Raw genomic sequence first — 14,794 nt, 5'->3', positions numbered from 1 at the left:
GCTTTTACCTTTGGGGATTAACCAAAAACACATACACCACATATTCTCTCTTCCTTTCCCCTTATTAATAATTAAGCCTCAATGTTATACCCACTGACTGCTGTTCATGAATCCATGGGACATTCTAACCATCAGCCTCGAAAGAATGGGCGCCTCTCAAAATGTAAATGAATGGCAGTGCTGCCATGATGCAGGACAGCCACCATCCCATTCTGAAAACCTATGTGATAAGAAAGTGGCAACTAAAACTGACATCAAGAGATTCTGCTTCTCCAAACCAGCATCCACTGCATCAGAAAAGCTTCTCAAGTGAGAAACAGCCACAGAAGCCCTGGATGTTAAGAGACTGTTACTGTCTGAAGCAATGCTGTCTCACAGGCTGGCAGAGCTATAAAACTTATTTCATACAAACAAGAGAAAAGAGCTTGTATACACTCTATCCACCCGGGACACCTGCTGTAAAGTTCATCTATCTGCTAGTTACATACATCTTCAGTCTCTAAAGTTTCCCAGTGCGTTTTTCCTACAGTTTAGCTTTAAGAATAGGACACAAAAACATTTTGTTCAGTAAACAGTTCAACCCCTCCTACTGGTTGCTGCAAGCTTCCAAAGATGCAAAGTGACAGAAATTCCAGTCCGACTGTCATTCATTTGTACTCTTAATTCAAGATGCTTAAAATCCTGAACAGTGGGGAATGCCAGTTCCTCTCTGCACGTTTGCCACCTTCTTGGTATGATTAGCGCAATCAGTCAGTAAATGACACGCGGGGGCTTTAATCAATGCACTGTTGTGACATGTGTCACATGCCGTAGCAATTTCCTGCAATCAGAGCCACTTAAAAAGGGTCTGTGTTGAAATTAATCAGACAACTGAAAAGCAGCAAGGAAAACCTGACACCTCTGCAGCTTGTACAACTAAATACAATTAGGAGCTGAACTCATAATGTCAGAAACAAGGAGCAGGAGTTACTAAGGCAAAGCCCAAGCAACTCACATTTATTTGGGAATCCTACATCCATTAGCACGGCAGCACTAGAAGCAAAATGAAATTAACGTTCTGTAGTGTTGTTGGTTTTTTTAAATGGGAACGTTTATCAGAAATTCACCTTCAGTACTCACCCACCCACATCACCACCTTCAAAGTCTCAGGTGAGTATAATTCTCAGCCTGCTGCCAAAGCCCAAACATGGGACACAGAATGTGACCAACACCCAAAAGGATGAACACATAATAATTATCCATGCAGCAAATTTGCAATGGCTGTGGGATTTCTTCCTCCAGTGTAAATAACCCTTTCCATGACCTCTGTTTTATGATTCTTTATTTCTGATGTCTATAATTTTGAATAACCAAAGTGAAAGGGAAACCAAATGTGTTCAGAATGTAGATAACTTTGAGACTAAAATGAGTGCCCACCCCCCTTGGAAATCAGGGACATTTGAGAGGTATGTACATAAGAGAAAAGTCTATAACATGGAGAGGAATTAAATTTAAACAATATTATTTGTATTACTGTAGCTCCTAGGAGCCCCAGTCATAAGACCAGGATCTCACTGTGCTAGGAGCTGTACAGACACAGAACAAAAAGACAATCCCTGCCCCAAAGAGCTTCCAATCTCAGTATAAGAACACGACTTAAGCTGTGTTGCTTATGTCCTACTGCTCTGAACTGTGATTATAGCTGAAGCATGTTAGTTAACATTCAGGTAACACATTGCAACATGCCTCAGTCTCCCCAGAGGTAAAATGGGGATAACAACTTACTTTCTTTGTAAAGCTCTTTGCGATCTACTGATGAAAAGAGGTATATAGGAGCTAGGTATTAATTATTAACTGAAATGATTACATTTCAGAGGGAATCTTAAAAGGAAACTCTCAGATTTCAGGGGGAAACTTAGAAAACGCGGGAAGAAGAAATATTCAGTATACTCAGAGTGGTGAATGGACTCCCTGTGGGAGAACTCTGTATGTAAACAAGGGTTCGGTTTCTTCCCAGCCCGTCGGCTACTGAACTCTGTACTGCAGTAGCAATGCTGATGTGGAAGGAGTTGTGACATACCAAACACAGGGCTGCTACTTCAGTGTTGGATGGAGTGCCAGGGGCGTGGGCAAGCAGGGTGGGAGGAAAGCCCCTCTTGAAACACACCTCTTCTCTGCAAGGGGGTTGTGTGCCTCTCCAGCGTCCTAGCATATCACTGGCCAACATTGCAGTAGTCTCCCGTCCTGGCATCTGCTTTAAAAACCCTCTTTAGCACACACACTATCTCCGAGGAAACCCAGTCCACCTGTCCATGCCTTCCCCTCTAGCTTAATTTATCCATCTGTACCAGAACCTATGAACCATCTTTTAGGTGTCCACAGCCCACCAGCCAGGGCCAGGGCAATGTTAGCCCTCACACTCAGGGTTCACAATTTCTTCCTCTAGGTCACAGGGGTTCAGGCAGTTGTTAGCCTTCCCTGGGCCATTGCCTGAAAAAACCTAACAGCCACGTGTAGCTATTTCCAATGGAGAGATGCCCTGTTCTACTCAGGTCTCTTCCCATACCTGGGGAGGACAGGACCTGCCTATTACATCCTGTTTTTCCCTTCCCATCAGGGCTTGCTTTAGCCCACAGTCACAGGATCTGGGGGAAAACCAGGGTCAGATGAGAGCTGGGCCTAGGCTCCTCTCAGAAAGGCACAGCCACCTCATGACAGACTCCAATGACAACGCAGAAGACAAATGGCCTGAAGCAGTGCTTTGATGCAGAGGCCCTTTCCCTAAGTTTGCTGCAGCGTGACTGAACTGCCTCTTAAGGACTAAGAGCTGGAGCCTTTTCTCCTTGACCAAGGGCACATTTACTGCTGTGGCTCAGGAAAAAAAAGCCAAATCAGGCAGGAATAATGCGTCACACGGGCTAGTTAAGTGACCCGCTGACGCAAGATTTTATGTAGAAAATACAAGCTTGAGGCATGGTCGCTGTGTTGACTCACGCGTTCAGAGACATTCAGTCTCTCTGCCTCCCAGTGCAAAATGCCTTTATTTTTGTCATTCACAAGGTGACTTGAGACACGACAGCAATGAAAAGAACACCACACACAAGGAGAAATCCTGCCTCTGTTGGTGTTCTTCGGGGATGGGGAAACTATCCTTCCACAGAACAGTGGGAATAAGCTTCCCCAGCGTGACATTCATAAGACAAAGGACTGGAAGGGATCTCCCAAGTCATTCAAGCAGAAACAGAAGAATAAACCATGCAAATCATATGGACTCATTGTGCCACATCCAGTTTGTCAGTGGTGGATTAAGAGAGAAAAGCGACTGCAAGTGGTGGAAAGAGAACAATGCAGTATTTACAGTAGGGCCCACTGATGTAGCAGGCTGCATATAAAGAGAACCCACAAGAATGATTACTAAGCATCCCAGAGCCAGAAAATATTCAGCCTTGTGTTCTACTTCAGGGGCCATTACAAACTTTAAACTCAACAAGCCAGATAAAATAGGTGGTTATTATTATTATTTATTTGTACTCCGGTAGCACTGAGGAGTCTTAGACAAGGACCACAATCCCATTGTGCTAGGTGCTGTACAAACAGACACAACTCCAGTGAATTCCCCAAATGCTTCCAAAGCGTAACCGCATTACAAGTCACAACCAACGCTCCGCACATAAATGGGATGGGCTCAGCAGACGAACCCACAGGGCCAGGTTCACGAAGGAATAACTCTCATTGTTCTCATTACTGCTCAGCTAATAGTTCTAATGATTTTCTCCAACTGCTCATCTTTTTAGAGCCTCAAAAATACAGATCAGTGATATCTGCATATGAGCCACTGTCCCCACGGACACAGGAATCTGATAACTGACAGTGGAATATTCACTACAGTGAGTGCCTCCTACATCACGGGGAAAGTAATATCTAGAAAACGGAAAGAAAATGCTCTTCTTGCCTGCAGGATCTCAGCTTGTAAGCAAGAAAGCTATAACACCATGTCCAGATACCACATTTATGGATGTGGCATGAGAATCCAAGTAGAACAGAAGTCAGGTTAAGGGGAAGAGAATGGTGATGCCACTGTTCCCTGTCATCTGTCCCCACCCAGAGAGTAACAGCCCCTCCCTCAGGTACTATGTACTAAAGGGACGTAGCCTGTGATCACACAATCTGGGAAGAAACCAGAGACTGAGAAAACTGAACCTAGACCCCTCATAGGGTATGTCTCCACTGCAATTAAACACCCGTGGCTGGCCCGTGTCAGCTGACTCAGGCTGCAGGGGGTATACAACTGCAGCATAGACACTAGGCTCCAGCTAAAGGCCAAGCTCTGGGACCCTGCAAGGGGGAAGATTCCCAGAACCCAGACTCCAGCCCAAGCCCAAACATCTACACTGTAATTTTACAGCCCAAGCCCTGTGAGCCCGAATCAGCTGATACAGGCCAGCCATGGGTGTTTAATTGCAGTGTAGATATGCCTCTAAAGGCCCAGCCACCTCAGGACAGACTCCAGTGATATCAGCAATGGGAATGCAGGAGATGATAGTCCAGGAACAGTGCTTTAATCCCGGCACTAAAGATGGTGCAACCTGGTGCTTCATCAGCTTCCAGTATATTTTTATCCTGTTTCCATGAAAGCTGGAACAGCGTTCCAAAGCCAACAGAACTTGCCTGGCCTTTTCATCTCCCTGTGTGGTGTGACTTTTCCTTACAAATAAACATTATAAAGCTTTCTAAACATACAGCATTATGGCATATAGCCTCCTGGCCACACAGCATTAAGCAGACATTTCACTGAGCTCTTTTATTCATATGAAGATGTTATATGAGTGTCACTGTGCACAAATACTTTAGAATGGATTGGTTCCCAGAGGACACCAGAAATAGCTCACACACCAGCATAGAAAGGCTGGGGATGAGCCCAGGCCAAACCAAACCCCATCAGAAAAAGTGTCTGAAGTTTCCATTACATAGGAGTCACTGCAATACATTTCAGATCGTTATTGCAGAGACCAAGGTCCCTGGCAAGGGCAACACTTGCCCTGTTGTACCACAAGAAACCAATCACCGTGCTGCCCCACCCAGAAATGCCCTTCTATCTGAGTGATACTCCCGGGAACCGTCAGAAGTTGCCAGAGGCAAATATGACATTAGAAACAATTCACGGCTGCAGTCTGGCCCGAGCAATATCAGATGTGCAATGGGATCTGTATGACAAGAGCAAGAAAGAGATCGTGCTGCTTCCTCAGACACCCCACAGTCTCCTCTAGTCAGGTTATTTAACTGCAGCCCTGTAAGCAGTCTCTTTAATGATCCCTCATTTGAACTGATCTTAACTCCCCCACAAAAAGCTCTCCCTTCATTTCTAATAGCACACGGTCAGCTGGGAGCCAGACTGGATCAAATCCCACATCCATCTAGCCCAGTATCCTGTCTCTGACAGTAGTTCGCATCAGATGCTTCAGAGGAAGGTGTAAGAACCCCCTGGTAGGCAAGCGTGGGGTAATCTGCCCCAGGCCCCAATTAGGTCTCACATAGAGATCAGCCTAAAACCTGAAGCAGAATGTTTTATTACTCTTCCAAATTTTTTGTTATAATTAATTATGACAACTCGGCATGTTCTTGATATCCAATCCCTTTTTGAATTGTGCTAAGATATAGGCCTGGGTCATTCAGTTCCACAAACCAATCGCACCTGGTGTGAAAAAATTTGCTGTGATCCATTTTGAATTTTTATCACCTGAACGAAATTCTAATCCTGTCTCTGCCACTGACTCCCTCTGCGATCTTGGGCAAATTGCTTTCCCTATTCTGTGCCTCAGCTTTCTGATCTGGATTCTTACAGTACCAATGAGTAACTCATACAAAGCCAAAGCCCGTCCTAACTCCAGCAAGACTGTCATAACGAACAGCAGCATGCAGAATTAATTAACCTTTGTCTTTCTCCAGATTCCTGCAAATGCCCTCTGGTAACCTCTCTTCTGCTGCATGCCAGCAAAGCTCAGACCATGCATTGTCACAGAAGCGAGGAGATCCCCAAGACACAGTGTGGAAGCAGAGTCTGTGAAGAACTGATGAGAAGTGAAAGGGCTCAGGGGCTGTGCTCTCAGTTACATGCCTGACTCCGCACCCTGTCTGGGTGAGACCAGAACAGCTTCAAACAGGATTAAAGCTGACAAACAGACTCTTTTGCTTTGGTTTAAGAGTATAACCAACATTACTCAGACAGATGATGAGTCACACAGCTCTTTGGTACAAACAACCACTTTCAATAACGCTCATAAAACATGTGGAGGAAAACATAACTGTACCTTGGGGAGAATCTGAAATTTACAAAATTGGGCACAAATGAAATGCGATGTAGTCACATTGGATCTCAAACAGGTTTGCTGCTAAGAGTTCTCTGCTGTGAAGCGTAGGCTGCTGAGACATCCCGTGATGTATTTGTGGTGCACCAGAACTTCAAAGCTAGAAACTCATTCAAAGCAACTTAGCTTAGAATTCAGCAAAACAAACAGGAAATATAAAAATGTGGGTGGTATTCCTGAGTCAAGAGCGACATCCAGTGGCAACAGACAGGAACTGTCTCACTGGTGAGCTTGTTTAACTGCATCAAATGAGCTCTCACAGCACACCCCGATGTTTTGTTATAACGCACTCACCGTAAAGATCGGGTCCGTGAGGTGTGAAGACATTGTATAAAACAATGTTGAGAGGAGTGATTACCAGCTTCCCATAGTAGTAGCTGTCAACAATCACAAGGGGAACCTGGAACAAAGCATTAAAAATTCATGTAGCACTGGCAGCTTTGGCCAGAAATTCCAAATCAATGAGGGGCTGCCCGGTGTGTAGCGTCACTGCCAAATTTCCATATTTGTGCCAGGGTATAAATAGCCTTCCAGGCCCCATACTGCACAAATGATAGGTATACGATGCCTGGCTCTAACTGACAGGGCCCCTGCAAGACAGGCACAGCTATTGGGTGATGCAGCTTCTTCCAGGAATATAAAGGGTTTAGAGTCCAAACCATATTTCATTCATCATGCAGCAATGAACTGGAGATGCTGAGTGCAAAAGGGGAGTTTGGTTCCTATGCCCCTGCTAGTCCCTGGCCCCTCTGAGACTGGACAGTGAACAGCAAAGGCTTTGAGCAGCATCTCATTAACCAAATCAGCCTTTAGGGCACAGCATTCAGCAGCAGCAGCCAGCACTGGCATGTGCTGCTCTGGGCAGCGGGATACGCATTTTGTCCATCCCTCTGGGAATCAGGTAACAAGTACCATACCTGGCAGGATGCCTCTGCTCTGCACCCTCTGTACAGGTACTAGAGACTGACTTTCAAGTTCTGATTAAGACTGATTCAGCTAGGGCCTGGAGGAACAACAAGCAGAGACTAAAAGCCCTCTGGGAGCAGCAAAGGGAAGTCAGTCCTTTGCAGGAGAGGCAGGGTGAGGGGATCGTTGCATGGAAGCTACACAACTTCTCGGCCTTTGAAAGCATCTGTAAGAACGAGAGGAGTGAGCCAGGAACAGAGATGTTCTTAGGAGCAGAGGGTGAGGCTATTGAGCTCAGGGAGATTCTTGTTAATAAGAACCTCAGCAGACAATGGGAAAGTCCTCGGAAAGGGCTCTCCCTGCAAATGAGCCCTGGCTCTGTTACTAGCCCAGCCTATCTCCTCCATTGGGCTTTATTACAGGCACTTACCAAAAATAGGATCAGGGCCACCAGACACCAGTTCACGAAGCTCCTCCACCTCCGCTTTATTATCAGCAAGTCAACGGCAATAGGTAGCCTGCAAAAGACAATATCTGCATCAGGGACCTTTTTCAATCTAATGATCACCCACCTGCCTCACCTTGAGAATCCTTGTCCCCTTCTCCCCCCAGGTCCAGGAAGACAGTTAATGGGGGGGTGAAGAGAGAACAACGGACTCTCTCCCATTAGTCTCAAGCCAGGAACCGACTCCCTGCGAGTCCTTCATCAAACTGTTCCTTTTTCCAAGGGGAATATTTCATCAAATCTAACAAGACACCTTGGAATGGATTGTCAGCAGCAGGGATCAAACCTGAGACCTCTGGATATTAAAGCACAATCCTTAATTGCCTAAGCTAAAAACCCCAGCTGTGTAAGCCCAGTCCATAGCAAGCACATTAACCTCTGTATGTGCCCAGTTACCACCCCAGCACTATACTGAGAGCATGTGGGTTATACAAACACCATCTAGACTCTGGGTAACATGTACCACACGGAGGCAGGGTTTTCCTAATGGTGCCACAGCCTCCCAGCCAGACAGCTGAGCACTGGGCCTTAAAAAGCACAGAACTTCTGTCAGGCCTCTGAGATTTCGTCTCCTTACCCAAGAGCTGCACTGAAAGGCCAACCCACGATGGCTCCAGCTGCCACACCCAGCACCGCTATTGAGGTCTTATCCATATACCAGCCCGTCATGGCAACCACTGTGGTGTACATACAGAAACTGCTGGGGAGGAAGGCTACAAAGCAAAGAAAGGAAGAGGTCAGCTAAACTTTCACACAGGTAAAATACTGCATAGGGTCAATTTAAGGCTCTGTAACAAGCAGAGTACAGTCTGCTATAAACACTGGGAATGAAATCCTGGCCACACTGAAGGCAATGGCAAAATTCCCACTGATTTCAAAGGAGCCAGGGTTTCACACCGGAAGTCCTCCAGTTAAGAGCCTTCTCACTCTATTCTGCCAAGATTAAGACCAGAAATATCCAAGTACTAAGGTCCATTTGCTCATAACCTGCCACATTCCACAGTGGCAGCCCCGCCAGACCGCCAGGATTTGCAGAGATATGATTACCCATAACACTTGCTCTATTATTCGTGCCCTTTTTTAATTGGAAGAACGATATGAACTTGCTCACGGGGCAAACAGAGATTGGGATGGACTGGGCATTGTCCTTGAGAAACCAAGTGGGATTACGGGGAAATAAACAGGGAACGAATGAGAACTACATGAATAGTGCTGGAAAGGGCCTTCTAGCTGTCATTGTAAACAAAGGCAGTGCAGAATAGATCTCAGACATCATCTGGCAGTGACACCTCCCCTCCTGAGGCCATGTCAGCACCAAGTGCAAGAAGCCACGGCTCGAAACGACTTCCAATTGCCACCTTTGCAGAAAATATCCCTTCACATGCACACAATACTCACCCCAAGTGTTTTACAAACCTGGGTTGCAATGGCTGGCTTGGCAGAGACCATTTAAATGGCAGGGGTATATTAAAGCACATTATAATGCCAGCCTTCCACAAGATAACACCTTTTCTCCCCCTGGTTATACATGGGCCACTAGCCCATGTGGAAATGTCAAAAACACTTAAAGAAAATAGTCCCAGAAAGACTAAGAACCCAGTCTGAGAGCAAAGAGGTTTGCAAGGTATGGCTCCCTGAGACTGGGGACTGCAGCAGAAACAAATACAGCCAGGGAGGAGGAAGATAAAGGAAAGAAGTGAGACACATCTGGGACAACAGCTGGTCTCTGGCCAGATTTTCCATTAGAAATGTCTGCAGCAGGAGAGCAATGGATTATCCATGTCAAGCACCGGGCACTGAGTAGTGAACATTTTAAAGTAATGCTTTAAAAAAACTGCAGTTGCACTTTTCCCCTCCGGACCCACCAAGTCATTCCTGAGAGTGGGTCACTTCTGCACCTGCTGCTGAGCAAGCCTACCTGCAGCTGAGCAAAACATCCCAGTGCTGAGAACTAAGAAGGCCAACATCAGCCGGCTCACATGCAGCCCAAATTTCTTACACACAGCCCTAGGGAAGCAGAGAGAAAATCAGACATAGCGCCATGGAAACGTCTTCTGTGCACAAAAGAAAAAACACTCTGCACAAATCAATAGCTACTGCATGCAGAGCTGAAAGCAGCTCTCATGGCTCTTGGGAACCCCGAGCTGCAGGGCTCTCACTCCTCAGCCCCTGGAGACAAATGGACGGAGGGAGAATGGATACTCTGAACCCATCTACACTTGGATTTCAGCCCCCTGCATAGCTACGCCAGTGCAAACCCCTACTGTAGAGATGGTTTGCACCAGGGTAAGTTGCACTTGGGGGAATCATAGGAAGATAGCAATTGCCAGACTTGGTCAGACCTGTGCCCCACTGAGTTCAGTATTCTGTCTCCACGTGTGCTTCACCAGTGTACATAGCATCTTCGCTAAGGGTTTGCATTGGAGCAGCTACACCAGTAATTGCTATTCCAAAGTACTGTTTTTACCAATCACAGTAGCTAGTCACCAGTAGCACCATACCAAACATTGCAGTTTGCTTCCCAGAATCAGGATCAACGCCATCTCATGGCTGCTGCCAATGGAGATGCAAAGTGGGACAACGATGGCTCGAAAAGAAGTGGCAGGCTAAGACTTCCCATTTGGACCAGCTAATTGCATGTTCGGGCTACTGCTTTATGGAGCTGTAAACTCCACTGGAGTTACCCCTCAGCTGGGATCAACAGAGCCAGAGAACTTGAGGGTGATACTGAATTTTGATGCTTTCCAGTGCCTCCCAGCTGAAATCACCTACACAAAATGAAGTCTGCTGTTTCCCCTCTTTGACACACCCAGAACAACTCAGCCCTGACAATTCTGCTGATGTCAGTGAGAAAGCTGTGCACAGAGCATGAGCCAAATGCCAGAGTTAAGACTTACTCAGTGGACCTCAGAGCAGAATTTGGCCACAGTGGCAGGATTTTAACCAATGTTTCCCTAGGAATCTTTGCTGGATACGTATTTTGACAGATTTCAATGTGAAGCACTATAATCCACGTGAGACATTTTTATATGGGTTTGTGGGTATATTTTCAGCCCTCATTGTCAGTGGCAATAACCATCCTTGTTGTTCACACTGGGCTATTCACTGAGCAAATAGCTTCGTCTACTCACTTATAAAAGTAAAGCTCACAAATGCAACTCAAGAAGGCCAAGAGACATCGCAGGAAATAAAAGACGAGAACCTAGGAGAAACATTCAGAGTCAGAAACGGAATTTATAAATGGAATTGAAGTGCCTGCTGGTAAACCATGGAGCAAAAATGTGAAAGGCTAATATAAGATGGAATAACTACTGCCATGGTGAGAACGCCACAAGATCTACTTGTTAAATCATGGAGCCAAAGTCCACTCAATGTGGTGCCTGATCTCACATCCACTGATTTGAAAGGCACAGGATCTGGCCCTTTGACACTAAGTCCTTTATGGCAAAACGGTGAAAAAGAAATGACTCCATGGAACAGGACCCTGGGCTAGCCTGCCCTTTCCTCTTTCAAGTCTTGAGGACTGAAGCCTTAACTGCAACATTACAAAGGGAAATTATCCCAAATATCCATCTGCTCTATCTATCCAGTGATCACGCACGCACACAAGAGCATCTCGGTACTAAGAGGTGGCGCTATACATAGTGGGGCAGATATGTACCCAAGCAACATGTTGTTTTTTTTTAAATGCTTCTTTTTCACTTTCTCGTGTCTGCAGGTTATAATGTGTTATGCGAGAAGTGCAGCATACTGACATTTATATTTTGATTTTAAAAATGAAACCATTAAAAAAAATTGCAAAAGCACTACTGGATGAAATTTCCAGAGCATACAAGTGAAATCAGCTACATATCTTCCAGGAAGCTTAACAGCAGGTTTGAGACCATGGTTCTCTTAGACCAGTGGTTCTCAAAATTTTGTACTGGTGACCCCTTTCACATAGCAAGTCTCTGAGTGCGACCCCCCCCCCTTATAAATTAAGAACACTTTTTTATATATTTAACACCACTATAAATGCTTGAGGCAAAGCGGGGTTGGCGGGGGGGGGAAGCTGACAACTCACAACTCCCCATGTAATAACTTCACAACCCCTTCAGGGGTCTCAACCCCCAGTTTGAGAACCCCTGCTTTAGACTGCTTTGAAAAGCTCAGTCATTATGTCAAAATCTGTGTCCTGGCCTGAATACATGGCTACTTTCAAGAGGCACCTTTCAAACAGTTTCTAGCCTGCCTTTGGTTCACAACCCTTACTAACCATATTCCTTCTGCATGCACAAGCACGTTAAATAAGAATTCCAATGCCCTTTGTGTCAAACAGTTGCTTTCTTTGATACAGACAAAAGACCAGATGGTTTCTCATAAGCAAAGCTTCCACACAAATGATTTACCTTATTTGTCCGTAGAACTCTAACATGGAATAAGGCTGGCAAGGCATGAAGCCACAGGTAAGCATAGGAGCGAATGGCATAGACTGGAGAGTATTCCCATGTCTGGAACCCTTTCCCATAGACGAGGTAGTGCATCTACAAATCCCATTAAAAAAAAATACAGGTTAAAAAGAGGACACATTTTTGCTTTAGCCATTAGCAAACAATAGCATAAGAAGATTGATATGTTGAGGGCACAGATCAGCATGAGACAGCTCTAGGCAAATCCGTATCAAGAATCTGAGCAGACCAATTACAAAGCCTCAAATTCCTCTACTAAGGAGAAGCCACTCACCGGTTCCCAGTAGTTAAAAGTCTCATCACAATCTGAGATGTTACTCAAGAGGGCAGCGCAGAACCGAGCTGAGATTAGACACTTGAAAGCTGTGGATCCTTCAGGTGCCCAGACCTGACCTGCCTTGTTCCCGGATGGCCTAATCGAGAGCAAAAAAAGAACTAGTGTCACAAGGACTTATTGGAGTGGATGATATAAAGTAGCAGAATAAAGAGCAGCAAGATGACACAGGGCAAAGAACCCAAGAGACTGAGAAATCCACACAGAAAGAGTTAAGACACTCAAGGAAGCAATGAATATGTCTGTACTCCCTCTTCAGTATCCTTAAAACACACTCTGAGTCAAAAAAAGTCTACAGCTCTTTGCATCCTCCATTCAGATCCTTCTGCTCAGGGCATGATAGGCATCCTGTTCATTACATTTAAATTCAAGTTGGTTTATCCATTTACACATCTAATCAATGTCACTTCTTAGGCAGTTACTTAGTTTAACTGACCCTCACACAACCAGTGACCCTTAAAATAGAGTGAGGAAAATGTCTTTAATGTATTTACGTGGTCCCACCACTGTTATATCTGAACAACTCACAATCTTTAATACATTTATCCTCACAATGAACAGGAGAGTGGTCTTACCACCATTTTACAGACGTGGAGGTGAGGCACAGAGGAACAAAGCGACTTACCCAAGGAAGTCTGTGGCAGAGCAGGGACTTGCACCCAGGTCTCCAAAGTCCCCGGCTAGTGCCCTAATCACTGGACCATCCTTCCATCCCTTGAATCCCCATCCCAGCGCTTACCAGACCCAGCCCTGCTCAGGCTGTGAGGTTGGATGGCACCATGGCACCAAGTGATACAGCTACATTTCTAACTATACTGCATCCGAAGAAGTGAGCTGTAGCTCACGAAAGCTCATGCTTAAATAAATTTGTTAGTCTTTAAGGTGCCACAAGTACTCCTGTTTTTTTTATACTGAGGAAATGTACATGGCCAAAGGCTCTGCTGTTTTTTGTTTTTGTTAGTTTGTTTTGGTTTGTTTGTTTTCATTATTACTGTTATATTTACTACAGACCAAACCTAGTTTTGATGTCAATGAATCCCTTCTATTGGGGTCCTTGTACCGCACCCACCATTGTGGCATCTCAGCACCTTTATGTAAAAGATAGTCCAAACAAACACATGCCAGATCAACTTCTACCCATTGGGTCCCTCTGGTATAAGAGGCGACTAGAGCTAGATTCTGGTGAAACCATCCTGCAATGTTCAACAAGTCTAGCTGGATGCCAGGCTCTGCTTGCAGAAACTGAGCCCTGGTGCATTCACCGAGCAAAGCTCTTGCTAATGCCTAACAGTCCCAGGCTACCCAGGGCCACCCCACAAGGCTTTGGAGACCGACAGGTCCATTCATAGGGAGACAAGGCGGGTGTGGTAATATTTGGGTCCAACAGAATTTATTACCTCACCCCACCTGTCTCCCTCATATCCTGCGACCAGCGCGGCTACACCACCCTTGCAGGGGTCCCTTCATGATTTCTGCATCAGGCTAGCGTGTGCCGCCTATCTGCAGCCCCCTCGCCAGGTGGTGGGGTGTCCACCCTGCGCCTGGCCCATGCCAGCCTCAGGGGCTGGGCTGGCGGGGCGGGTGCCCCTGCTCAGGGCGGGCGCCGGACTCCCGGGCCGGGTTCCGCTGCCCAGGGCGGGCGCTGGGCCCGGGGGCGGGTTCCCCGCCTCATGGAGGGCGGCTGGGCTCCCGGCCCGGTGCCTGCCCCCTGGCACCCCGCGGGGACATCCCCACCAGCGCGCGCCCTCAGCCCCGCCGCCCGCCCGCCCGGCACCTACTCCGCCTTGGCCTCCTCAGGCCCCGGCCCCTCCTCTCGCTGCCGGCCCGGCTCCCCGCCGCCTCCCCTCGGCCGCTGCCGGGTCCCTTTGGCCGCCATGCCGAGCTCGGGCAGCAGCGCGCCGGGCTCCTCCTGCGGCTCGCGGGAGGCGCACGGGCTGAGGCCGGCGGCCGCCATACTTAGTGCGGGCAGCAGCCGGGCCCCGAGACGCTCTGTGCTCCCCTGAGCCGGGCTCCGGTCCGCTCCCTGCAGCGGGCGAGGGAGGCAGGGGAGAGCGGCCCGCTGTACACTGAAGGTGCAATTCTCACCGTGCAAGGGGGGTGCATAGGAGAGCGCCCCCCTGGGCACCGAGCATGCAAGTCTCATTGTGCAAGCGGGAGTGCAGGGGAGAGTGCACAGCTGTGTGCAATGTGCATCATTCTCTCCGTGCAAGGGGGGTGTACAGGAGAGCACGCAGCTGTGTGCAATGTGCACCATTTC

The 14,794-nt window shown here is 47.1% G+C and overlaps 1 protein-coding gene across 4 annotated transcripts in view; it reads right to left on the bottom strand.

The window, feature by feature from the left end:
- The window catches only part of ALG9 (ALG9 alpha-1,2-mannosyltransferase), a 117,772-nt gene extending 103,034 nt beyond the window's left edge, over nucleotides 1-14,738 (bottom strand). The window contains exons 1-8 of one of the 4 annotated variants that reach the window (XM_039496397.1): nucleotides 14,623-14,738; nucleotides 12,478-12,616; nucleotides 12,144-12,278; nucleotides 10,887-10,957; nucleotides 9,674-9,762; nucleotides 8,333-8,468; nucleotides 7,681-7,768; nucleotides 6,639-6,744 (exon numbers count right to left, since the gene is read on the bottom strand). In XM_039496397.1, the coding sequence (XP_039352331.1) occupies nucleotides 6,639-6,744; nucleotides 7,681-7,768; nucleotides 8,333-8,468; nucleotides 9,674-9,762; nucleotides 10,887-10,957; nucleotides 12,144-12,278; nucleotides 12,478-12,616; nucleotides 14,623-14,669 (811 nt within the window). In that variant the 5' untranslated portion in view covers nucleotides 14,670-14,738. Of the gene's footprint in view, nucleotides 1-6,638; nucleotides 6,745-7,680; nucleotides 7,769-8,332; nucleotides 8,469-9,673; nucleotides 9,763-10,886; nucleotides 10,958-12,143; nucleotides 12,279-12,477; nucleotides 12,617-13,162; nucleotides 13,304-14,315; nucleotides 14,471-14,622 lie in introns of those variants that run through there. The other 3 variants (XM_039496398.1, XM_039496396.1, XM_039496399.1) reach the window with 3 other exon arrangements.
- Nucleotides 14,739-14,794: the final 56 nt, after the last annotated feature.

The sequence above is a fragment of the Mauremys reevesii genome, linkage group 12, assembly GCF_016161935.1.
Source record: "Mauremys reevesii isolate NIE-2019 linkage group 12, ASM1616193v1, whole genome shotgun sequence".
Taxonomy (NCBI): domain Eukaryota; kingdom Metazoa; phylum Chordata; order Testudines; family Geoemydidae; genus Mauremys; species Mauremys reevesii.
The sequence above is the reverse complement of the archived record's forward strand: the minus strand, read 5'-3'. Positions and strand labels throughout refer to the sequence as shown.